Source organism: Trifolium pratense, linkage group LG3 (genome assembly GCF_020283565.1).
Source record: "Trifolium pratense cultivar HEN17-A07 linkage group LG3, ARS_RC_1.1, whole genome shotgun sequence".
NCBI classification, from domain to species: domain Eukaryota; kingdom Viridiplantae; phylum Streptophyta; class Magnoliopsida; order Fabales; family Fabaceae; genus Trifolium; species Trifolium pratense.
The window spans coordinates 48,582,808-48,608,063 of NC_060061.1; the positions used below are offsets into that span (position 1 = coordinate 48,582,808).

General features: G+C 33.0%; 3 protein-coding genes and 1 pseudogene across 6 annotated transcripts; 1 reads left to right on the forward strand and 3 right to left on the reverse strand.

Moving 5' to 3' along the window:
• Positions 1–1,155: 1,155 nt before the first annotated feature.
• Positions 1,156–6,889, reverse strand: LOC123918374 (protein N-lysine methyltransferase METTL21A). The gene is made up of 8 exons (XM_045970399.1): positions 6,643–6,889; positions 6,487–6,554; positions 4,951–5,070; positions 3,603–3,676; positions 3,100–3,160; positions 2,910–3,011; positions 2,332–2,443; positions 1,156–1,716 (listed from the first exon to the last, which is right to left on the reverse strand). The coding sequence occupies exons 1-8, from the start codon at positions 6,780–6,782 to the stop codon at positions 1,596–1,598; spliced, it is 798 nt and encodes a 265-aa protein (XP_045826355.1). The 5' UTR covers positions 6,783–6,889; the 3' UTR covers positions 1,156–1,595.
• A 1,353-nt stretch (positions 6,890–8,242) lies between these two features.
• Positions 8,243–9,896, forward strand: LOC123915708 (annotated as a pseudogene).
• A 227-nt stretch (positions 9,897–10,123) lies between these two features.
• LOC123915707 (hydroxymethylglutaryl-CoA lyase, mitochondrial) lies at positions 10,124–16,175 on the reverse strand. Its single transcript, XM_045966913.1, has 9 exons — positions 15,984–16,175; positions 15,157–15,348; positions 14,775–14,982; positions 12,333–12,512; positions 12,163–12,243; positions 11,925–12,088; positions 11,296–11,432; positions 10,930–11,045; positions 10,124–10,585 (listed from the first exon to the last, which is right to left on the reverse strand). Exons 2-9 carry the CDS (start codon positions 15,321–15,323, stop codon positions 10,337–10,339), a joined length of 1,302 nt encoding a protein of 433 aa, XP_045822869.1. The 5' UTR covers positions 15,324–15,348; positions 15,984–16,175; the 3' UTR covers positions 10,124–10,336.
• A 4,390-nt stretch (positions 16,176–20,565) lies between these two features.
• On the reverse strand, positions 20,566–24,553 carry LOC123913797 (molybdopterin synthase catalytic subunit). Of its 4 annotated transcripts, none has more exons than XM_045964653.1 (3): positions 24,420–24,507; positions 22,658–22,752; positions 20,566–21,545 (listed from the first exon to the last, which is right to left on the reverse strand). In XM_045964653.1, exon 3 carries the CDS (start codon positions 21,439–21,441, stop codon positions 20,884–20,886), a length of 558 nt encoding a protein of 185 aa, XP_045820609.1. In that variant the 5' UTR covers positions 21,442–21,545; positions 22,658–22,752; positions 24,420–24,507; the 3' UTR covers positions 20,566–20,883. The 4 variants fall into 4 exon arrangements, with proteins under 4 accessions (XP_045820609.1, XP_045820611.1, XP_045820608.1 ...); XM_045964655.1 differs by having other exon boundaries at positions 22,658–22,741; positions 24,420–24,505; XM_045964652.1 differs by lacking the exon at positions 22,658–22,752 and having other exon boundaries at positions 24,420–24,553.
• Positions 24,554–25,256: the final 703 nt, after the last annotated feature.

Genomic DNA, 25,256 nt, shown 5'->3' on the forward strand with positions numbered 1-25,256 from the left:
GCTTCTAAGGTGAGGGCTCAATTAAGTCCCTTACCGGTAAATCATTAAAAATACGCCCTTAAATTTATGCAATGGTCTAGATTTGAAGAAAATAAAATGAGAGTATCTAAACATTTCCACACACAATCTTGCACATGCCTCTTCCTCGTATGTGTAACTATCCTCTCCGATGTTGTTTCAATGCTGAAACTTTCCAAGTTTCAGATTATTTGATCATTGATTGTGAGTGTGTTGAATAGTTAAATGAAGTGAGTGAAAGAGAGATTTCAATTGAGAAAGCAATGTTTGTTATTTCAACTACATCATGAATGTTCCTATAAACCAATATCTTTCACTTTTAATGAAGAATCCTTCCATGATAATCCTTTGGTTTCGCAAAAATATCAAAATCGTAAAGCTTCGATTTATTTCAAAACAATTGCTTCTTTTGATTTTTCATATCCTTCAACGGAATCACCATCAATGGAAAGTTATGAAACCTTTTGGAATTGGGAAGAGATGAGGCAAGATTGTGTATTATAACAAGTAGATGTTCACATTTTTAGTTCTAATAAATCTAGATCGTTGATTTAGTGTATGTTTGGTTTCAATTCTGGAGCAGCCAGAATTGATTCTGGACTTGTAGAATGAATTCTGACTTGTTTGGTTCCTTAAAACTAGAATTGATTCTGCCTCCAGAATGGATTCTACTTGAAGCTAGAAATTGTAGCTTCTCATTCTAGAATTGATTTTTACACTCAAATTATTTGTTCAACTCACTTTTGTATGAATATATCCAAACATAAATCAATTCTATCAAACTCAATTCTATCAAAATCAATTCTGTCAAACTCAATTCTATCAAAATCAATTCTGTCAACCGCAGAACCAAACACATACTTAATCTAATGGTGTTTTTTGAGTGCTTCACTGGTGTGGAACTTAATTGAACCCCCAACTTAGAAGTCACCGGTATCCATCTTTTTTATGGGTACTGAAGAATTTACACTTTTTTTTTTGTTTCGAGATAACGATTACGAAAAATTGCTCACCTTCGTGGAAAAATTGCAAAATCCTTTATTCAAAACTTTTATTTAGTTGTAACCAAAAAAAAGTCTTTAGCTTGAGAATATTTTCAAGAAGTTAAACAAGAAATAAAAGCTTTTCAAAAAATAGATGCAGAGGTAGAAGATCACACAATGACAAAACATGCACTATAATTTTGAGAAACAAATGTTTGTGAGTTGATTTCAACAAAAACAACACAAAAAAATTCATAATTTTGAGGAAGTAAAATGTTTTGCTCGATTACATTTGTATTGAAGGCTGTCTCTAGCTCAACCCTGTGATACGCTTCCCTTCACATTGAAAAATACATTTTGCAAGACAGACACTACAAAACAGGCTCTCTTGCATATTTTATATTTCCTTTCCATATAAAACCAATGGATTTCCCGAGTCATCGTCACTATGTTGTTTGCATAGATTGAGAAGGGCAGGGTTGAGTAGGTTTGAGTTGGAACAAAAACACTAGCCAGTGATCAAGTCAAATCAGTTCTGGTTTTCATATGCCGTGTCTGCTTCTGGAAACCTCAAACAATATTGATTTAATGATTCTACTTGAGAGTAATCTCATAGATGACACCTTCAAGATTCCCAATAATACACTTTGTTCCAGGCACTTCATTCATATGCATCTTAAACTTAGAAGCCTCAGAAATAATCATTGAATCCATCCTGCAGTAAGAGAAATCTTAGTTGAACTTGAACAAGAAAATGCTTGGAATTTTGACCATATCATATCATATCATATGTCAACAACCAATAATTAAACAAATCAAAAGCTATAGGAGACCGAATAAGTTACTGTAGTCTAGAAATCAGATAATATACAACGCTTGCGGTTAACACTAGAGTGATTCACAAATTGATTCACAACGCTTGTCTGGTTTAGTAATTTGGTCACTGAAATTAAAGAAATTCTGAAAAGATCCATAACGTTGAAAAACAATCACGTAAATCTTTTTTTGAAGAACAATCACGTAAATCTTTTGGCTCGAACAATTTGAATCTTTAAAATTGTCCCTGAGATACTAACATAATTTAGGATTTTAAATTTTAGGAATCATTTTTTTAATTCGTTGATTTTAGACTATTTGCTCTATGATATAATCGATCTTAGACAGATCCAGATTGCATACCTTTAAGCAATCCATTTTCATCTTACACACATCAAATATTAAAGGCAAAACTGAATCTAGTCAACTATGAGATGAGAATGTTATAAATCAAAACAACCAAAAAATTAGTCAATAAACAAAAAATTGAAGAATAATGAGATAGATTACATACATCTTGGCTCGTGATACATAGGCTAGTATGAACTTGCATTTTCCGCCTTCTTTAACTTGGAGAAGCTGTCTAACACTATCAAACAGCAAAGGGATGCTTGACTGCTGAAAGCTTGTGGTTGTCAAGGTCAATGAAATTAATTTTTCTTTGGGGAAAATGAAATATTATTACACAAAATCTATAGATGAAAAGCACATTTTAATTTCAAGTTTCACAGAAATTCAGTGTCATTTGATCCTCTAATTCATTTCAGCAAAAAAACTGAAATTAGTTCTCATAATGCTATGACAACTAGCAAAGGCTTTAAAATAGGTAGATGAGAAAAACACTTTGTAACATGCTGGGTTAGTAATGAATATTACTGGGTTATTTTAACCATATTGAATAAAACTTTGGCTTTTTCAGGAAAATAAATAAATTCATCTACTGATATTTGTCCTCGTAAAAAAGATGTCTGATTTAGAAAAGAGATATCAGTATTTATGTATTTACCTATATTTCATCAAGCCATCATATTTGAAGGCAATTTTGCTTAGTTCTAAAGTATGAGAACAGTGGGATTAAATACATAAGGATATAGATATCAGCTCCAAGAATGATGTCAAAACCTCCAGGATGTTTCTGTAAAATTTCATTGATCTGATCAGTGTTCCCCCATTCTAGTTTCTCTGCTACTAATCCTGCATATATATATATTTAAATTAAAATTAAGTGTGTCAAAATATACATAACTTTCATTGATCATCTAGGTATTTACTATTTACTCACCATGAGAAGTAGGACTAATATTTTCAGGACAAGAATGCAGCTCTATATTTTTCTTTATGATCTGAGAGGAGATAGTATAATTAGGCCATGTAGAGATAATGGGCCTGTTTGTTTCAGAATTTTTACCAAAAAAATCTATTTTTCCAAAAAAAAATATCTATTTTTTTATCTTACTTGTGTTTGTTTCAGATTTTTTCAAAAATCATTTTAGTAAAAAAATCATTTTTTTCATCAAAATGAGAATCTATTTTCAATAGCTTTTATCAAAATCCATTTTTTTTATCATTCATCATCCCTCACCATCTTAAAAAAATAGATTTTAATGATTGTGAACAAACGGCAAATAACTTTAGATTTTTTTTCAAAATCTCTACAAAAAAATGATTTTCTTGAAAATGATTTTTTTCAAAAAAAATCATTTTTTTTAAATTTCAAACAAACAGGCCCAATATGGAAGGAGATATGCCACCATGTGTTATACAAATAGATTTTGATAACCCTACCTTAAGCACTTCTTCATTATGGTCTGTCAACACAACTTTATTGCAGAATCTGCGGCAAAGTATTCCAGTAATACCTATGATTCAAAGCAAGATATATTTACGTCATCAAGGTCTAATGTCATATAGAATAAATAAGGATACAACAATTTCATCAAGATTGAGATCTTACCTAAGATAGGAAGAGGGCATCAAAATGTAAAACATGAGATCGTAATATGAATTATAACATTAACCAAAAATATAATACCATACCACACATATAACTTTATGGGGCATCGTCAGCAAACTATAACCAGAAAACTGGATAACTCAGAAAACTATAAACCCTAACTGACATCCTCTTAGCTTCTAATGTTTTCCCTTCCCAATCAAATGTATCTAACACTTAGATACTAACCAATAAGGCACAATTAGTTCTTTTGTCTCTTTGTTATATTGGTTGGCTTCTGACATTGGTTTATACATTTGACAGGGAAGGAAGAGAAATATGTTGGACATTTTCAAAGTGATGTTGGTTAATGCACCTAAGTGTGTGACTGTGACAAGTTGTATAGTGGTTGGTTCGTACAGCGGCTCTGGTGATAATACTTCGTTAATGCGAGAAACAAGAAATAACCACCGTTAAATTTTAATCAATTAAAACTAAAGGCTTAGGTTAATTTTACATTAAAAATAGCATGTGACCTCTCGCCTGCTGCAGTATTCATTTGACTCAGTCTCTGCGACAGAGGCTTCAAATTCTGCATATTCAAATAATGAAAACAATTTTGAAACCAGTTTACGGTTTTGAAACCAATTTACAGCAAAAGCCGTTATTTAAACTGGTCAATAGCAACAAACAAAACTGATATTGATAACTGGATTGAAGCATAAACCATTTTTGAAAACCAGATTACATAAAAAAAAAAAATTTTAAAAAATAAAAAAACAGATTTGAACCACTCACTTCTAATAAAATCGTTTCCGAACTGGTTTAGACCAGACCACTAAACCAAAATAGGATTGGATTGGAACAAACCGGTTTGTTTTATTGTAGAAACTGAACCATAAACAGGTTTTTATTTTATTTTATTCCAGTCATCCAACTCCTGCAAGCCCCTGATGTGGATCAAAGTAGTATACGAAAATTGTAGTATCATGTGATCCTACGACTAAAAGTGTGAATACGAGTGATTCATTTCCTAAAACACTTTGGAAGACAATAAACTATCTATAGAGATAAGTAATCCATTTCCTAAAACAAAATTATATTGCACATTGAGTGATCCCACAAGAATGCATTGTGTCTATTACAAACATCAAAAAGATAAACATGAGCAATGATAATTAATTTTAAAAGTGAACATACCAACACCAGAACCTAATTCAATAACAGTGGAACCTTGAAACATCTCAACATTTTTTGATAGATAATCATTCAGCAACATGGCTCCAGGCCATACCAGCTGCCCTGTCAAATCAAAGTCAGCTGATTCCAAAGATAATTAGTATTATGATCCATCAAACTAGAAGATACCGAAAGCAAGAAAAATAAGGCATCAATTATAAGAACAAAGAAAATTGTATGCATTCCAGTTTGTCCCCTTTCAATAATAAGAATGGCAGTGTGAAGGGTTACTTGGCTGGATACATGTTCAAATGTTGTAGAATTTAATTTAATTTAATCTAATCTGGTAAAAAATCAGAACCACAAAGAAATTGGGATAGGACTCTTCTACGCCCTATCTAAAGTCTTGTATGTTATCAGATCAAGAGAACTTTTCAAGGAGATGAAAAGCAAGACCAAATTTATTTTCTTCCCTCGGTAAAACATAGTTTATCACAATCGTGCTACACAACCACGATGTAGGCTGAGACTCCAAAGTTATTTATGTTTTAGCAACAACAATGTGACTGCGATGATTGGTGGTGATCAAACAAAATCAGACTACAAATAATGATTTGCAGCATAGATACACGCAATTCCTCTCAAACACTCCATTTTCAACATCAGATTGATTTTCCACCCATTCTGTAATAGTTTTTTGCCAGTATTTTGAAAAAGGTCAGCAACCGCAAAATGGGATTCTACATCAACATCATTTATGTCTCCATGACTGAAATCAAAGTCACATCAACAATATTTGATCGAAACTGGCATGACAGCGACTTAAAACCTTGGTTTCTGCTAACCCTTTTTTTTACATGGTATAGTCAATTAAGAATGAAAAACAGACACTTTCACAAAAATTACACCTGAGATGCTAGTTCAGTAGTAAGAGCTTAGCATTATAACCTACAGGTACTGAGTTCAAATCCCCTCAGGACGGTTGTAAAATGGTCATCGGTGCCACTCTAATTAATACTACTGAAAATATCTCCCATCCCCAATTTCTGTTTAAAAAAAAACGAATAAACAACCAAATTGGTCTCTGACTTTTTATGACACTTTCAAATAGGTCCCTGATTTTATGAATATTTATTAGTCCTTCTAAGAGTATGCTAGGGATTAAATTGATGGTAAGTAGATAAAGTTAGAGACCAAACTGATAGTGATTATTAAAATATATGGACTTAATTAATACTGGCTTAATACAGGGACCAATTTGATAGATTAATAAAGTCGCGGACTTTTTTGAGATATTCATAAAGTTAGAGACCTATTTAAGATAATCCTACTAAAATAAAGGGCAAACCACCATTTTAGTCCCTGGAATAATACCTCTTTTTAGTAATTTTATGGACTAAACTGACTAACGAAAAAAACACATTTGAGGATCAAATTGACCATCTAAAAACATATTCGAGGACCAAAATGACCGATAAAATAGACACTTGTGGACCTAATGATCAAATCCATATTACTAAATAAATCAAATTCAAAGAAAAAAAAAAAAAAACTTACTGGAAGCAGATTGAAGACAGAAGAGCTGAATTTGTTGAGAGCCAAATGTGAATTCCGTAAGCTGGTAACTTGAAATTCAGGAAAATACAATCAATGGTTACAACACAACAGTGACAGTGAAATGAACGAAATAAGAGAGATAGAAAGTAGAGTTACTTGTCATCGATGAAGAACGACGGGTCTAAGCAAATGATTTCTTCTTCTTCTTCGTCGTTACAAATTAGGGTTTTTTCGTTTTGCAATTCTTTGTTTCCTCTTTCTTCCATGTTCAACACTACGACGTCGTTTTGGTTCATTCTGTGTGTACAAGGTTTTGCCAAAGGAAACAAGAGACAGCGAAAGAAGAAGAGGGAAAATCGATGTTTTATTTGTTCACTTCATGCGACGTCGTTTCATTCAAGACACTTATATAGGTCTTTTTTTTTTTGCTCACTAACGGAATGGAGCGGAATGGAATAAGATGGAATGGAGCGGAGCGGGATGGAATGGAGCATAAAATGTATTCCATTGTTTGGACATTTTGTATTCCATCCCATACACCCCAAATTGGAGGGGAAGAAAAATAAGAGAAAATGATGGAATAGGATGGAATCCATACCATCACATACACTCCATTCCATTCATTTTTAAAGAATCCAAACAATGGAACTTCACTTCATACCACCACATACCACTCCATTCCATCTCATACCACCAATCCAAACAAAGCCTATAGGTCTCTTTTACTTCTTTAGTCTTTCAAAAAATACGTATGAGAAATGAGAATAAGTGGATGATAAATTTAAATACTAAAAGTCATAAAATATAAGGACTTAATTGATAGTAATTTGTTAAATATATGGACCAATTTAACGGATTAATAAAGTTAGAGATTTTTTTAAAATATTTGTAAAGTAAGAGATCCCAAACCGACTTTGAACGCGTAGACATCAATACATTATGTGTCACGCGTGTTTTTAATCATCGCTAAATGGTAATAGAAATTTTGTGCATATATAATATGATGATAAAAAAAATGTTGGTATTGAACTTTTCGTTTGTCCCAAGTATCGCAATTGTGATATTTTGGCCTCACTTAACCATTTATATTTGAGTAAACAATCACTTTCGTCCTTAAAAGTGTCATTCGCTGTAATAACAATCACTAAATTTGCAAAAAAAAAACATTTTAAAGTCTCTGATTCAATATTCTATTAGCCAAAATCGTCCTTGACTTAACTTTGATACATTCTCACAATCTCACGGTCAATCCTTGACATGGTGGCTTTGAAGTTTGAATAAAAAATTGTTATTGGTTCAATATAACACATCATAAAAAATAAATAAAAAATGTTTCAAAGTTAACATCATGGACGATTTTGGCTAACGAAATGTTCAATCATGAACTTTAAAATGTTTTTTACTGATTAAGAAACCACATGACATTGACAGCGAATGAGACTTTTAAGAATCAAAATTGCCATTTACCATTTATATTTTGAATAGAAACACATTGCAGAGAGTCAAACTCAAGCTACTTTAGTCGATGAGAAATGTCACACGAAGGAAAACTAAAACAAAGGAAAACTAACACTATGGGTTGTCAGATTATGGTTGGGAAACATAAAGTTTTATTGTATTCAAACCAAACATAAAGTTTTGTTGGTACCACGTTTGACCTTTCAAACTCACGTTTGGGTGTTGAAACGTGAAACCAAACACATACTTTGTCTTTTACCTCTGCTATAGTACTACTAGTACTAGGAAGTATCTCACATCTAACATATCATCATCATTCATCACAAACCCTATCATCTATCTCAAAGTCAAACCCATTAGCAAGCAATTAACAATGTCTGATGAATCTGTTCATGTTGCTATGTTTCCAAGTGCTGGAATGGGTCATCTCACACCATTTCTAAGACTAGCATCTTTACTTCTCACTCACCATTGCAAAGTCACACTCATCACTCCTCTTCCAACTGTCTCTCATGCAGAATCACAACTTCTCTCTCATTTTCACTCTTCTTTCCCTCAACTCAATCTCATCCCATTTCATCTTCCACCACCACCTTCTCCTCCTATCTCCGGTGACCCTTTTTTCCTCAGGGTCCAAACTCTCCGTAACTCCACCCACCTTCTCCCTCCTTTGATCTCTTCACTTTCACCTCCTCTCTCTCTTTTCATCTCTGATATCTTCCTTGTTACCCCTTTCCTTTCAATCACTCAAAAATTTTCTCTTTCTAACTACACTTTGTTCACTTCTTCAGCTTCAATGTTCTCTTTTTTCTCTCATTTTCCTACTCTTGCTCAATCAAAATTTGATCTTTCTGATGAGATTCATATTCCTGGTATTCCATTTTCACCTTTACCATGTTCATCTATCCCACCAATTCTTTTACATCCCAGTGTGTTCAGAAGCATTATAATGGAAGATAGTCCTAATCTCACAAAATTAGATGGTGTTTTTCTTAACACATTTGAAACACTTGAATCTCACTCACTAAAAGCTCTTAGTGATGGAAAAGTTGTTAAAGACATGCCTCCTGTTTATGCTGTTGGTCCTTTTGTGCCTTTTAAGTTTGAAGCTGAAGCATCGCCATCGTCATCACCGCCGTTGATTAATTGGCTTGATGAACAACCTATTGGATCTGTGGTTTATGTTTGTTTTGGAAGCAGAACTGCATTGGGAAGAGACCAAATGAGAGAGATTGGAAATGGGTTGATGACAAGTGGATATAATTTTTTATGGGTTGTTAAGGATAAGATTGTTGACAAAGAAGATGAAGAAATCGGGTTAGATGAAGTGTTGGGTGTTGAGTTGGTTGAGAGAATGAAGAAAAAAGGATTGGTGATTAAGGAATGGGTGGATCAAAGTGAGATTCTTAGTCACAAAAGTGTTGGTGGGTTTGTGAGTCATTGTGGATGGAACTCAATTGCGGAAGCAGCTTTGAATGGTGTTCCAATTTTGGCTTGGCCTCAACATGGAGATCAGAAGATAAATGCAGGGTTGGTGGAGGTTAGTGGGTGGGGGATTTGGAACAAGAGTTGGGGTTGGGGTGGGGAACGTGTAGTGCAAGGGGAAGAAATTGGAGATGCTATAAAAGAGATTATGGAGAATGAATTATTGAAAGTTAAAGCAATGGAGCTTAAAGAGGGAGGAAGGAAAGCTATTAGTGTTAGTGGGGATTGTGAGGTTACTATTCAGAAGCTAATTCTAAAGTGGAAAAATGATGTTAACAATGTTTGAGGTGTTCTATTTTTTGCCATTTTGGTTTGTGTACTCTAATTCATCTTGTTTGTTGGTTGAACTCATGTTTTTTTATACATGATGTAGTGTATTTCAACTTTTACTAAAGAAATAATCAGTGTAGCAGTGGCCAATTAAGTTGAGGCCATTTGATCAAATTACATCATCTCTGTCACTCTTAGCTATTTGTTTCTGAAATAAATGAGATCCCAAAAATCTAATTATCATATACTACTATGAGATATTGGTATCAAGTTCAATTATACATTACACCTTCAAAATGGAAGTAAATAATTTTATTTTCTATATAATATTTTTGTTGTTCAATTTAGAGTTAAAAATGAGTCATCCGTGTAACTATATTTAACTATACATCATTATACACAAATGAATGGCATGCATGATGGCTGTATAAAAATTGCAAGATTTCACTCAAATGAGAACCTTGCATTTGCTATTGACATATTATATGCATTGCTGCTTCCTAACTCATCAATGTGAGTGGAAAATTTATTCTTGTTCTATAATTATGCAACAAAAAAATGACACATGAAACATATAGAATGATCTGTCATTGGTTGAAGCACCTGGAAATATATTTATATGGTACTATATATATAATCATATCTTAGAAGAATCAGCAGTGACTCGGCTAAGGGCAATGGCGGTCTTTGAGCCAGAGGGGCGCCCCAAATGCTTGCCGATGAAGTTGCCGGCTGACATGAGCTTTTCAATATCGACGTTGGTTTTCACACCAAGACCATTAAGCATGTACACAACATCTTCGGTAGCTACATTTCCCGAAGCCCCCTTAGCATATGGACAGCCACCAAGACCAGCAACTGAAGAATCAACTGCGCTTATTCCCATCTGTTTATATGAATACAAACCAATGATGTCAATTAATAACTGTAACTACCAAATCATGACCCAGTTTAAACCTATATTCTAGAAAAAATATGTTTCTGATTTGTTACAGCTGGAAAATCCTGAATTTGCCAGTCATGTATCTCAGGCTGTCCGATCTAAAGATAGGATTGCTCATGTTTCAACTCAGTCAAGCACATTCAAAGTATGCAGTTGCAACATGATCTGTTTGATCTTAATAAGGCAGCCCTGAGAAAAATGGCTGCCGCAAATTCAAAATTTTCCAACTGCCAAAAATCCAAGTGAATTTCCATTAATTATAGTCGTTTGAAGGTTGGTTAACTTACTTGGAGGGATACAAGAATGTTTGAAAGGGATTGCCCATATGTGTCATGGAAGTGAACAGCAAGCTTTTCCGTTGGTACAACCGCCATTACAGCCAAAAGCATCGGAACTACTGTGCCTGATCACGAAAGAAACAGAAAACTCAGAAAAAAGAATGTATATTCCAGATTAAGAGAAAAAAACACGGTTTGGCATTAATCTCACAATTCTTCCCAGTCTCAATTCAATATTTGACAGAGAATGAAATGGTAAAAATAGGGTAACATTTTTGTAATTATGTGAAAGAAAAGAAAAAGAATCATTTTCTCAGACCAAGACACCGTTAATGTAAAATTAGAAAATAAAATAAAGTCATCTTAACTCATTACCTGGTGTGCCTACCCCAATTGTGTCACCAAGTGAGATTTCAAAGCAACCCATATCATATAGTTCTTTAGCCACATAAGCTACTTTTGATGGAGCAACTGATCCTTCAACTGGGCATCCAACAACGCATGATACATACCTACCAAAGTTAAATACAGAACATTGATTGGAATAAGCAGAACAGAAACAGAATTTCTCTGTCCATAAAATTTACAATATAAACAAACACAAAGGGACTTTCACTTGTGTAACTGGTAGACCTCGATGGCTTGACCAGATTGTATTTCAAACATAAAATGGTCTTCACCAGCGCCAAATTATCTCAAAACAGCAATACAAATATAGATGTTACCACTCGTTTCAAGTATTTCATACAATGTAAGGTCTTGTGGGATAGCATTAGGAATAATGGTGATAAATAGTTTAATGTAAGATGAACTTTTCAATTAATTTATACATGTGCTACCAAATGTAGAAAAGATTGCAGAGGAAGAAATTCAAATCATATAGAAAATTTCAAATGAAAAACATATTTGGATTCTTTCAGTCAAGCATACAAACCCATTTGCAAGTATATTAAAGTGGAAATATTTGGTGGATGCTCCGAGTAATGGAGAAACAAAATGCATACCCTCGAACTGGAATTGAGAGTGCTTTGGCAGCACTAGTAACAGCTCGATAGCGGGCAAGACTCTCTTCAATACTACAATTAATGTTTGATTTTGAAAAAGATTCAGAAGCTGATGCAAAAACAGCTACTTCTCTAGCTCCAGCAGCAATAGCAGCTTCAAAACCCTGTGAATGTAAATATAGATAACACATCTGAATGTAAATCTGACAACTTATACTTGTTCTAGATAGATTTGCACCTTTAAGTTTGGAGTCAGAACTGGCAATCTAATGCCTCCCAGGTTATGAACTGCTTTCATGACATCCTTTGCATCCGCCAACTGAAAATTAAATAAATAGAATGATGTTCAAGCAGGTAAATCTCAAATCACACTGGAAATAAATATGACAAAGTCATTATAATTTATACCTGTGGGACCCATTTGGGAGATACAAAACTAGTAGCCTCAATGACAGATAACCCGGTAGATGCTAGTCTATGAATCAATTCAATCTTTACATCTGTTGATACCATGTTCTTCTCATTTTGCAATCCATCCCTTGGTCCAACTTCAACTATTTTTACAAACTCTGGCATACCTTTCATAACCTGCATTGCCCAATTAAAATTTGATATGTCACATACCAGCCAAAGAAATATAATAAAATCACCAACTACAATGAGTTTAAACTTTATAACATAAAGACGTAAAATGGAGATACAAAAAGAGACACCAAAGAAATTATTCAGTTAATAGCAATAAAAAATTGTCCTAGAATGGAAAAGTATTGCTGCCATTGCATCTTAATCTTAGTCTGGGACATGGAGGAAAATTCAAAATTCAAATTTCCCCCTTCAAAATTCAAACAATAAACAAATTAGGCCCAAGCCCAAGTAAAAGACAAAAGAGTCCATATATGCAAAACAACAACATCAACGTGTTCCCCAAAATGAGTTACATTTCATCTCCTTCCTCTCCATATCTCGTGCTCTCACAATTCACAAAATACAGAAGCAACATGTCCCTCCATCTCTCATCCTCCCTTCACCATCACTATTTCACACAAAAATCACCCTCTCACCACCGTCCCATCCTCACCATCTCACTGTCATCATCTCACCATTCCTTATTCTTTCTTTCTCTCCGCAAACAACAGAAGGCAACAATCCTCTCGCGTGAAGGGATGAAAACTCTTCAGGATTTAGTCCTTGGTTGCAACAAGGTACGGTTAACTTAGTGTCAATTTGAGTTTGTCTATGCTCTCACCACTCTTTCGACATCATTTTTAAATTATCAAAATTGGGGTTCCTTGTCAATTATCAATGTGGCTTTACTAATCACACCTTGCATTAGGCCAGCAGTGAAATACGGAGTATTTCTTTGCAGATGTAAAGTCCTTATAGATAGTGTTATTTTGTTGTTTGGAAGAGAACACTGTTATTATAGTACAATAGGAAATTTTACTTCCATGTGATTTTTATAGGAAAATTTTCTTATGAGTACAAGGAATGATCATTTCAATATTCTTATATTCAACATGTGATTTTTTTTTATTGAATTTATCTCCCCCTTTGTAAATATGAAAGTTTTTCATTGACTTTTATAGAGATGTTCTTAATGTGCAAGGTATGTGCAAGAAACCAGGACCATCAATTATAAAACTGGGACTTGGAGAATTACACGAATGGTTTGTCTTTGAAGGAATAGTATGATGACTATCATGTATCTCTACTTCTTGAGGATTATATTGTAGATTGGATATAATTAAAGTGGGTTTTTATTTTCTACTTTATTTTTTGTTGATAGATTCATTGTATTTTCTACATTGCTCTATAGTTTTACTTTAATTTGTTTGACTACTTTTAGGGTAATTTCTCAATATCCACACGGGGGCTTACCATAACCCTGCTTTTAGTACTTTCTTCAATTATTCGTTAACTAACCCCCAAAAATATGGGGGGCTGAACAACAAACACTATAAGTAATATTATAAATGCTGTCTTTTTTTTACATTAACACATTGCCCATAACTAAGTTTTAGGATCATTTATATCCCTAAAAAACACACGAGAGGCTGTACAGCTTTATGTAGCATTTATGATACACACTATCATGTGGTTTTATTTCCTACTTTACTTTTTTGTTGACAGGTTCATTGTTTTTTCGACATTGTTCAATAGTTTTACTTTGTTTGCACAATATATTTAGAATAATTACTCAATCCAGTCCATCAAGTTGTTTATTGAAAACCATATTTTTTACCTATAACATTTTGACATGATATGTTTTCATAATGTAGAATTATCCATTTAATTTTAGCACAAATTTATATAGCATTTGCAAATTGAAAATTATGTACGAAATTATTAAAAGCCGGTGCTTCCCATGCGTTAGCATGGGTACTCCGACTAGGTAAAATAACCTACACCAGAAAAGAATGTTATTAAAAGCCGGTACTTCCAAGTTCAACTATCAATGTTGTTTTTCCGGAAGTTTTGATAACCTTTAGGACGCATAAGGAGATTGGTAGAACATCTTCAAGCCGATGGATATTGCATTGAACTAAATGTTGTGTTTTGAAGTTATGTAATATTATAACAACTCGACAAATTTTTATGTTTTCTATTAGGTTGCCATGTAGTATGATTATGCATTATATTTTGGTTTTACATAGAAATAATGCATATCTTTTTGAATTGTGTAATATTAAGGCAAATTTCACGGACACTGAAATCTTAATTGCCCGACGAGTTCTACAATGAATGATATATTTATTTACTATAACATTTTGACAATACGTATATTTATTGTAAGAAATTACTACAAGACGGTGTTTCCTGTGCGTTAGCACGGGTACCGGAACTAGTTACCTTATATGCCATATCTTGCATGTCTTTGTTACTGGGCTTTTGACTATACTGGTAATCTGAGGTATAAAATGAATTATCAACTATTCCAAATTTCATCGAGTTTCTCCCTTTGATCGTAGTCTTTTGACTGAAAGAATCACGGCGGGACATGTCTCTTGTTTGCCTCTTCCAAGGGTATGTTTCTGCTGTGTAACCTTCATTGTCTTCACTGCACAGAATATAGTCCTAAGGTTATGTTGTTATATATATAGCGGGAAAATAATAGGTTGGTAATATATGACAGAAGTCGATGGAAAATAAAGGATCACAAAATGAAGTTGAATGATAATTAAATATATATCCATAGGTATTGACTTGTACTAAGTTGCAAAATTTGACGCACCTGCAGCTGTTAGATGTGCTACAACTTCGTCCTTCAATAAAGCAGTTTCCCATGCCCAAATTATCTACTTGTGGACGGCAGCAACCAGACGAGAACCTCTGAACTCTATCCATGGTGTTCATGCTTGGCAACTTGTCAAAGCCAAGTGGCTCCTCCAAACTTGACATGGTGAAGTGGATAAGAAAAAGGGAGCTGGCAAAAGATGATCAGAGTTAGTAGTGTGCAAAAGAAAAATAGTAGAATTTATTTATTTTATACTGTAACTTTTCATGTGTTGACTTGCACTTTAAGCTTTCTCATAGCCTAGGAATTCCATTAAAAGCATAGTCAAAACAGAACAAACTTTTGCATTGCAACTCAGCGACACACGAGAAAACATTCCATAAAACATATGCATTATCTGTTTGGTGTCATAAAAACTACATTATACTGTTGGATTCTTAAATTGCAACTGATAATATCCTTCAAAAACTGTAACTAAATTCCTTTGGTTTAACATGTAAAAGAGCTAATTAATTTGATTCCTCATCAAACTAATCACAATTAACTCCCAAGTGTTACAAATAGCAGAAAAAAAAATATTCAAAGCAAAAAAATTAACTCCAAAAGTGTTTCTAAATAATTCAAAACAAAAAATTAAAATTTTGAAGAAAAAAAATCAAGTAAATTGAATGAATTGACAAACAAACCAGAAAGCACAATTAACAGAAATCAATCAAGCATAATTAATCAGTTTAGTAAAATAAGCATAATTATATTGGAAGATTGAATTGACGAAATTCCATTAAAATTAGCGGCAAATAAGGAATTGTAAGAAGCAGGCTGACCTGAATCGAAGCAAAATTGGAGTGAGAATTGAAGAGAACGTTTTAGGGTAGGGTTTATACGAAACCCTAGAAATTGGGAATTTTGTGATATATAGAAAGAAGAAGAACGTAAAGAGGGTTAGTTAGGTGATGAAAGTTGCCAAATTTAAAAAAAGTTAGTTGGTTGGTAAGGGGGTGGATGGTTCACCAAACCAGAATGGGGTTATTATTTAATTCCCTTCTTTTTTTTTTTGACTATATATTATTTAATTCCCTTAACATTTATATTATCTTAATTTTCTTTGTATAAAAAAAATACTATATTATTTAAATTTTAGTTTTTAATTTAAATTTAAAATTTCATTTTAAAAGCGAATAAATTGAGTGTCTGGAATTCGAGCTCCAACTCCCACATAATATATATGCAATGTTCCTATCAACCGAGGTAAATTTACGGGGACCGAATGTTTCTAATAATTATAGTATACATTTAAATAAAAAAAAATCTTTTTTTACTGTAAATATTTGTAAATAAATTTGTAAATATTTTTAAGAAAAATAAATTTGTAAATATTTTTAAGAAAAATCTTTTTGATTATTCTGTATACATTTACGGTATGACTATTAAAGTTTTATTATATTTCCATTTAAATTAATAAATTAATTAAAAAAAAGAGTGGTTAGTTTATTTTGAAAGGAAAGGCTGCAATTTAATTGGTGATTGAATGCATATATACCAGAAATACATGAATGGATGACAGACAGGGCGGGAGGTGGCCGGTGGTCTACGAATTTCCAAAGTTTGTCTTTTACCACCATTTTATTTTATATATTTTATGGAAAAAAAATTAATATTTTATGGAAAAAAATTAAGGTAAGAAAAAAAATTAAGGTAAGAAGATTGTGTCTCTCTCCAAGATAAGAATACTTATCTATAAATTATTGCATGGTAATGTTAACAAGGGCGATGACGGCACATCGGGAGGGGTTGGAATCACCGGAACCACTTGATTTTAAAATTAATCACCGAATCAGATTAAATTGGTAGTAAAAGATCAAAAAGAAAAAAATCATACAAAAAATGTAAATTTTACGTTAAAAATAACCTTTTTATATTTCATAAATATTAATTATACAAGTCTAATATAGATTTACTATATTGACTGTTTTTTTAATTAGTGTTTCGGATATATTAGTTATCATTTTTCAATAATTTTATTTAAATTCAAACTCATTGAGATGATTAAAAAAATAGAGATTTATTTAATACTTATGTATTTTCTTATTAGTTTTAGATACTATTTTATCTTTACTAAATTTGAGATCTCGATGGTTAAACTCAGTTGAAAAAGGAAGTGGTACATACAGACTATGTGATGAAAAATAAAGACCAAAAAATTATTTTAGAGAAAACATCAAATTGGTTTTTGACTCTATAATTCCCTCTCAACATTCCTCTCAGATAAGTTCTTGACTTTTTCAATATCTCAAAATAGTCTATGTCTTTGTAAAAAGTTTATCAATTTGCCATAGTTACACTTATTGTCAAATAAATCACCGTCTTTAAATTAATCGTTAACTACATGACATATAAATTGTGTGATATTATTGTTCATATTGCACCTAATAGTCCAGACGAGCACATTTACGACGAATGTTAATCGAATGTAATTTATAATATTGAAAGAATAGATGAACCATTTTTGTGCGAATTATAAAGTGAAAAATAGTTTGATAATGTATCGCTTATTTTACTCTTATACCAATGACAAAGTAACTTTCAAGCTTCTCTATAAAAAAAACAGTAACTTTCAATTTTTACTTTTATTTTTTATTTTTAAAGTCCCCTGCCACTAGTTTGAGTAAGTACGATAAGACATTTTAGTCATGAGAATCTATCTACATCATATATGGTTTGGAGTTGCATTCAAACCCATCGTTCAATATGGTTACGTTACCACGTTGATTCATTCACTCATTCATTATTTTTGTTGAAGCATTTCTCCTGAAAATGAAACTACACAAAATCACAAATCAATATCTCCAATGCATGGCCATGGACGGATGAGAGGTATCCTCAATCACATACCACATGGTATCATCCGCAAGAGACAAAATCCTATTGTGTGAATACAAATAAAAAATGAATTAGGTGTATCTCTTCATCTCATATACAGATTTCCCGCAATTATAGCATGACGCTGTAATTAATCTCAGTCGTTCGATATAAAACAGTGACTGAGATTGTTTTAATACAAAAAACATAATTTTTAATCTTATCCGTCTGATCTGATATCAACGATCCAAATTGAAAACTGTGTGTAATTTCGAATTCCTTAATCTCTTATCACTCTTACACTAACATTTTTTTTTTAATATCAAATATTATTAGAAAGTACAATAACCTACCATTTGACAAAGTACAATCGTAAGTATATCTTCATACTATCTCTTATTCAGTTATTGGACAAGATCAAACTTTTTTCCTATAGGTGGTTGAAGACGATGAGTGTTACTCTAGTTTCAAATTACCATAGTTAGTGGTCTAGTCCCTTGTTATGTTTGAGCCTTGTATAATTTTGATTGTTGTATTTCTTTCTTGGTCCCATTGTTAAACTTTGGTAGTCTATCTTGGCACACCTTATACTGAGGAGGCTGTTTTCTTCAGTTAATATATATCTCATTTTAACTTTTTCAAAAAAAAAAAAAAGAAAAAAGAAAAAAGAAAGTATATCTTCATACCATCTCTCATGTAAAATGTAAAACTCTTAGCAAAAAGTATTTACCTCTCCATTGAGAATCACGTCACATGCATGTCGATCCAAATGTGACAAGAGACAAAATGATATTTGTGTGAATGTCGTGTTGAGTTTGAAATTATGGGACAGGAAAACATTATGAGGAAAATAACTTTGTGATTGATATTGTTATTGCATGATTTTTGTTCAATTTAAATTTTTGAATAACCTCGTCCTTGTATTTCAACAAGTGGCCTCCTTGGGTTCCAAGTGGCAGATCTCTTCCCCTATATTATAATCTTGGACCACATCGTCTTTTGAGATTTTTTCTTAGATTGTTCTAGTATCTAGTTTCATTTTTTGTTCTATGTTATTTTGTGAAGTCTTTCGGTGCCAATAATTTAAAGGAAGAAGTGGACGTCATTGTTGAGGAAACTAAGACAGTTGAACACAGTTGTTTCTCTTAGAATTTGACACGAGAACTGAAGTCTACACAATCATTTTGAATGGTAAAAATGGGACCATGATTGGGTGCAGTCATGCAGTCAGGCCTCGACGACTATCGATCAAAATTGAATGGTCCTGATTTAAGGACATTATTTTTAGAATTATTAAATAAAAATAAAATAAGTTTTTTTTAGATCGTTCAATCTTAATCTACAGTCACAAACGTTGTGACTATGTAACTACATCTAATCCATTTTCGTAAAAATATCTCTCATTTATAATTTTTTTCAAGTCATGTCTCATATAGTGTATGAGTCTCGATATATTTTCTCACACTCAAAACTAGACAGATGAAGTGTGTTAACGGCTTGTCCGACAACCAAACATATTTTTGCAAACTCTAATTTCATCTTAAAAATTTTAGGTTTAGAATAATCTAAAGTTCATTTCAGGTTTAGAATAACCCTCAAAGTTAGAAACAAACTCAACCTCTTTCTAGACCAGGATTTATGAACTTTCACACAAACTCATATTAGTAGCACCAATGGCAAAATAGTTATAAGTGGAATAATGGGAACATTTGAGACATGAGTAATCTGACCTTACTGAGAGCAACAAGTCAACAACTAGGGAGGTTTCTTTGGATTTAGGTCAACAATTATCTTAAGCTACCGTATGATAAGGATGTTATAAATATCCTTGAATTCAAATGCATATATTGTGACAGGCTGACAGCAAAATGTGGGAGCTTCATGCTACCAATATGCATTTGTTTAAGTGGTAAAGGTCTTTGACCCTTGAAACGGTTGGTCAAGGGTTCAGTGCGTATAGAAAGATTACGGTTGGAAGGGAAGAACCTACCTTATGTGCCTCACAGGTTTCCTGACGAAAATTATTTGACCCTTGAAACGGTTGGTCGAGGGTTCAGTGCGTATAGAAAGATTACGGTTGGAAAGGAAGAACCTACCTTATGTGCCTCACAGGTTTCCTGACGAAAATTATTCATCACTAACAGTGGTGTAAACTTCATACCTATATCATGGTAACCTAAAAAAATAAAAAATCTTATTCCTTTTGACTGTCTTGAGAGTCACCAATCTTATTCAAATGTGTAAAGATCCTTTACCATATAAATGACATCCTTGAAGAATAAAATATTCTTCCAGTTTCATAATCAACTACTCTATCTTGCATATTAAAAAGAGATGGAGATGTCTTTCACTTTTGTGGATCAACAATGTATCAAATGTTAAATAATTTTAGTCTTGATTAGTAACTAAAAACAAAGAGAATGGTATCTCAGTGGAAGTTGGAGCTGTGTAATATGAATATCAAGTTCAAAGTCTTGCTTTCATCACCATCACCTATACTCACAATAAAAATTAGATGTATTCTACAAATTTGAAAAGAATTAGATGTCCCAGCAACATCATTAACATGTATTCTATAAACTCTTGACCTTCTTTTATTGTAACGCTTTTGCGCCAATGTTGAAAATTCTACTTTTTTTCTTCTTCTGATTGTGATGGGAATCACATCTCAGTGAGAGAACTTAAATAACAACATTCTTATTAATGTCAAGCGATGAACAGGTTTATTGATTTCAAAAGCTTAAATACATTCTTATTAAGAGATCGGGAATGATGGAAGAGAGAGAGAGAGAGAGAGATTTTGCAAACTAATGTTAAATTATTGCAATCACTCTCTTGTATATTCTTTGATCCTCAAAGTTGACATTAATCCTGGCTACCTTCATGGTTAACACGAACCTTAGTCCCACAACAAAGCTCTTTCTTGTGCTCCTTAATTTCGACAGCTACATCCTTTTTACCAAGCTCAGACCTCCTCTCCAAGAATTCAGTGTTCTCTTTCCAGACCTCTCCATTTGAATAAACCTCTTTTTTCCAAATAGGAACTGTTGCTTTTATCTCATCTATCAAATATCTACAAGCCTCGAGTGCATCAGCCCTGTGGACAGATGACACTGCAATGAAGACACTTGTTTCTCCTACAGGTACGGTACCTAGCCGATGAGCAACAGCAATGGAATGTAGATTCCAGGATTCTCGTGCAGACGTACAAACAGACTTGATACAACGTATAGCCATTGGAATGTAAGCTTCATATACCAACTCCAGAACTGTTTTTCCATCAAAAGTGTCACGAGTTGTGCCTGAAAATGTAGCTATAGCACCAGCCTGCGGTGCACTGACAAAGTTCATATATTTAGCAACATCTATTGAGTTCTGGTTTTCCAAGATTTCAATAAGATCCTTATCATCTTCAGCAGCCATTCTCTACCGGAAGGTCAGATAATATGCAGACGGATTTAATATCTGCTGCTTTTAGAGACTTTTCTTCACTAAAAGGTTAAAGCAGATGAGTCCAGCAGTTCGTCCTACAGATTGCTTACAACTTCTTATAGTTAGGTACATAAGACATGACGAAACTCATGCAAAGATTAAGTTATATTGTCAACATCAAGCAACATATAAAATACAAAAACAAAATGTCATGTTATAAGAAAAATATGTGTTATAGACCCTTCTCAAATATAGGGAGCTTTCTTTCACCTAAACTCGATGTTCAACATTTGATGATTCATCAAAACATGAAAATGGCTGGTCAAACTGATGATATTTCAATACTACAAGGTACTCTGACCCATTCACTGAATATTGGAGTTCCTTAATTGCCTCAGAGCAAAATACACCAGTTGATAATTTATGTTACCTAAGTTTAACTACACATCAATTACTTCATAAGATCTGAACTATGAAACGAAAACGAGTTTCGGGCTAAAAAATTGTAATCTATGTCAGCGTACATCTACAAACCAGCAGAGCCACAACAAATTCTAATGGCTTGTTAGGAACCAAAGAAAAGAATTGTATTACTGACAAACTGAAAGAAAAAGGAGAGTAGAATCCTCTTCCAGAGTTTCATCTTAACAAAGGACCTCTCCTTTCACCTACAATATCAAAACACAGACCTCCTTCCTCTATCCTTATTTCTCTTACTTATATCTGTAACCGCCGCTAACTAGCCAACAACCCTAATCAATCCTAACTATTCTAGCTTCTGTTTACTCTATATGCTAACATTGTAACATCCGATATTAATTTCTACAATATTATTACAGAATGTTACGTCCGATACTGGATCACATGAAATAATCCAAACTATTATTACAATGGATACATCTATGTTATATCTATACAAAATATTTTACAATTGTAAACTATAACTAAAAATTCTTCGTGCCAAGGCTTCTGCCCATGTTGCACCTGTCTTATCTAAAAAAAGTAAAGGGTGTGGGATGAGATAAAATCTCAGTGAGTACATAACTACCCTCAACCCCCTCTAACCCGAATACCCGGATTTTCTAACTGTCTATAATCAGATAAAATAAAATAAGATAAACAGTTCATTTCTATTCAATAATAACAAATAAATAAAAGTTGAACACACAAGTATTAAACTGAGTGTGAGCGTTCTCAGAAGCCTTGCCTATCCGGATGGAAATATCATCACAGACATCTACTCACAATTTCTTATTACTTCTCTACACTTGTGCACTTTTCACACTTGTGCCTGTATCATAACTGAAACTTCAATAGATCAATAAACCACTGATCTCAACATATATTATATTCATAATATTATGTCATTACTGCTAACCATATATGTTCATTTTTCTTATCTTTCTTTTAATTATAAATTGAAAGGAAACTATGCTCATTGGGGAAAAAGGGTATCTATGAGCATTCTTTCTAATTTTCTAATCAATTAATAAACTTCTATTAATCAATTTTCATTCTCTTTTCTATTAGTTCTAATTTGTGAGTTAACACTATCTTATCTTTTAAATCCCAAATTAAGGGAACTAATGCTGAATGGCAGAAAAGTGCTTATGAGCATCATTATTAATTTCCTGCTTACTAGTACTAACTATGACTTCATACTTGTAATTCTAGATTAGTTTCAAAACAATACCAATAGTTCCAAAACAGTCCCAAAACTATTCCAATATCAAATAACATGGAATCTCAACTAGATCATAATTAAATCATAACAAATTATGAATCTAACATACTCTAATTTCTACATTGAAGTCTCTAATCATAATTTGTCATAAGTTGGGGTAGAATTTCTTAACATTCCAACACATGCAACTTCTCATACTTAGGTTTACTCTAAAACTCTAGTTTCTACCAAAATTCAAACCTAATAAGAACTCGCCTTAATAATTTGAAGATGAAGAGATGAAATTTGGGTAGTGATGAGTTGAAGATGATTTTATGTTCTTCAAGCTTTGGATCTCAATTCCATTTTCTCCTAATAGCTCAATCTTGAATCCTTCGTCTTTAATTCCTCTTATTGAGCTTTTAGACTAGTGAAATGAAGCTTGGATTCCATGGAAGTCTTGCATGCAATGGTGTTATTTCAAGGAACGGTGAAGCGCTGAAGGTTGGAGAAGGATTTGGGGTTCGTTGGGGTTCGATGAATTTTAGAAACCAAAGACCTAATTTTATAATGCCTTGCACTTTTATTAATTTACATTACATGCAATCTTGTCTAATTACTCTCATGTCCTCACCTTTTTCTAATTAACTCCTAATCGAATCTTATTCCTCTTAACAAATGATTATTTGTCCTCACTTGTTCTAGTAATTACCAATTGCTATTAAGCCTTTAATCACAAATTTATCTATTTCTAAATCACTATTATTCCTTAACATATTTAAGGATTCTATCCATTAGGTACTAGTAATTGGTTTCTAAAATTTTGGGATGTAACAATTAAGCTCAATGGTCATTTTACAACAGCTATCTGTCTCTAGGATTCAAACTCGGCACATGAGGATGAGGTTATCGGACTAAACTCTTATCACTGAGCTAGCACCTCGGGTGTAATTTCTTCCACGGTAGCATAATTTCTTACATGATCTAGATATTCAAAATTCAGTAAAACATTCAATTTTAATTCAACATCAAATAATTGAAGTCAACAGATCAACCATATAACATCTTGCTTCACAACATTGAGAATCTTAATTAAGCTTTTTATCATTAATTCATTATCAGCATATAGACAAATTAGCACCAAACAACATAACATTAAAATATCAATTTGATGAATTTAATAAAATTTCCAAGAAATTAACATGCATGAATAAACAGACAAGTAGATGGGAATGAAATCTGAAACTATAAAACGAAGAAAAACTGGAAGAAGGAACAGAAACTGAGAGGAATAAATAACACAGACCTTAGAACAGAAATAGAGATGAGCAGCGATAGCGATGGATGAAGGAAGGCGAAGGAAGAAAATGGAAAGCTGCACAATTCACTGTGATTTTAAGATATTAACCATCTCTATCTAACTCAATAAAAAGCGGTAATTATTAGTTACTAGCAAAACTGTTTCATTAAGTTCAAATGTTCTAGTTGAGCCCACAAAAAAATTTCAAAATTGTTAGGGCGTTCCTGACTCCTCTTACTTGCAGTTGAGTTTTGATTATTGTATTTTTTTTAAAAGATGTTGAGTTGACTCTCTGGTAAATGATGTCGATAATATAGAGTTCAAATTCCGTGAATCCAATAATACAGAGTTCGACCGCAAGATGAATAAAATTAGGTCAAAAATCACATACGAAGGGAAGTCCGGAAAAACCTAATAGACAAGACTATCAACTCACCAAATGTGAGTTGCGCTGAACTTGGTAGGGAGGACCACGATTCGATTCCCCGCAACTGCATTTGGGAGGGGACTAAAACCACTTGATGCAGAATTCGCCCCGAACTCTGGACTATTAGGACCCCCTTCCCCTAGAAACCAAGGGATGGAAAAAAAAAGACTATCAACTCCTTTCTATTTAGATATCGACACCTTCTTTATCCCCTACGAAAAATGTAGGCTTAATTAGTAAAATGGTCCCTTAAAGATATTTTTTATTTTACATTGGTCCCTTAAAGAAAAAAAGGTCTGAATAGGTCCCTTAAAGACATATCCGTTAATTAGTTTGACCCTATTATCGGAAAAGACTTCTCTTCATCACGAGACTGATCAGATCTGCCGTAGACACCCGAGAGACCTCCACAAGGC

Coding starts and splice junctions, on each gene's coding strand:
- LOC123918374 (XM_045970399.1), bottom strand. CDS start 6,782: ATGAACCAAAACGACGTCGTAGTGTTGAACATGGAAGAAAGAGGAAAC. Junction 5,071..6,486: donor CTGTCTTCAATCTGCTTCCA/GTAAGTTTTTTT, acceptor CTTTGGAATCAG/CTGACTTTGATTTGACAGGG. Junction 3,677..4,950: donor TGAATTAGGTTCTGGTGTTG/GTATGTTCACTT, acceptor TTTGAATCATAG/GTATTACTGGAATACTTTGC.
- LOC123915707 (XM_045966913.1), bottom strand. CDS start 15,323: ATGTCAAGTTTGGAGGAGCCACTTGGCTTTGACAAGTTGCCAAGCATG. Junction 14,983..15,156: donor AGCACATCTAACAGCTGCAG/GTGCGTCAAATT, acceptor TATTCTGTGCAG/TGAAGACAATGAAGGTTACA. Junction 11,046..11,295: donor AATTGGGGTAGGCACACCAG/GTAATGAGTTAA, acceptor TTTCGTGATCAG/GCACAGTAGTTCCGATGCTT.
- LOC123913797 (XM_045964652.1), bottom strand. CDS start 21,441: ATGGCTGCTGAAGATGATAAGGATCTTATTGAAATCTTGGAAAACCAG.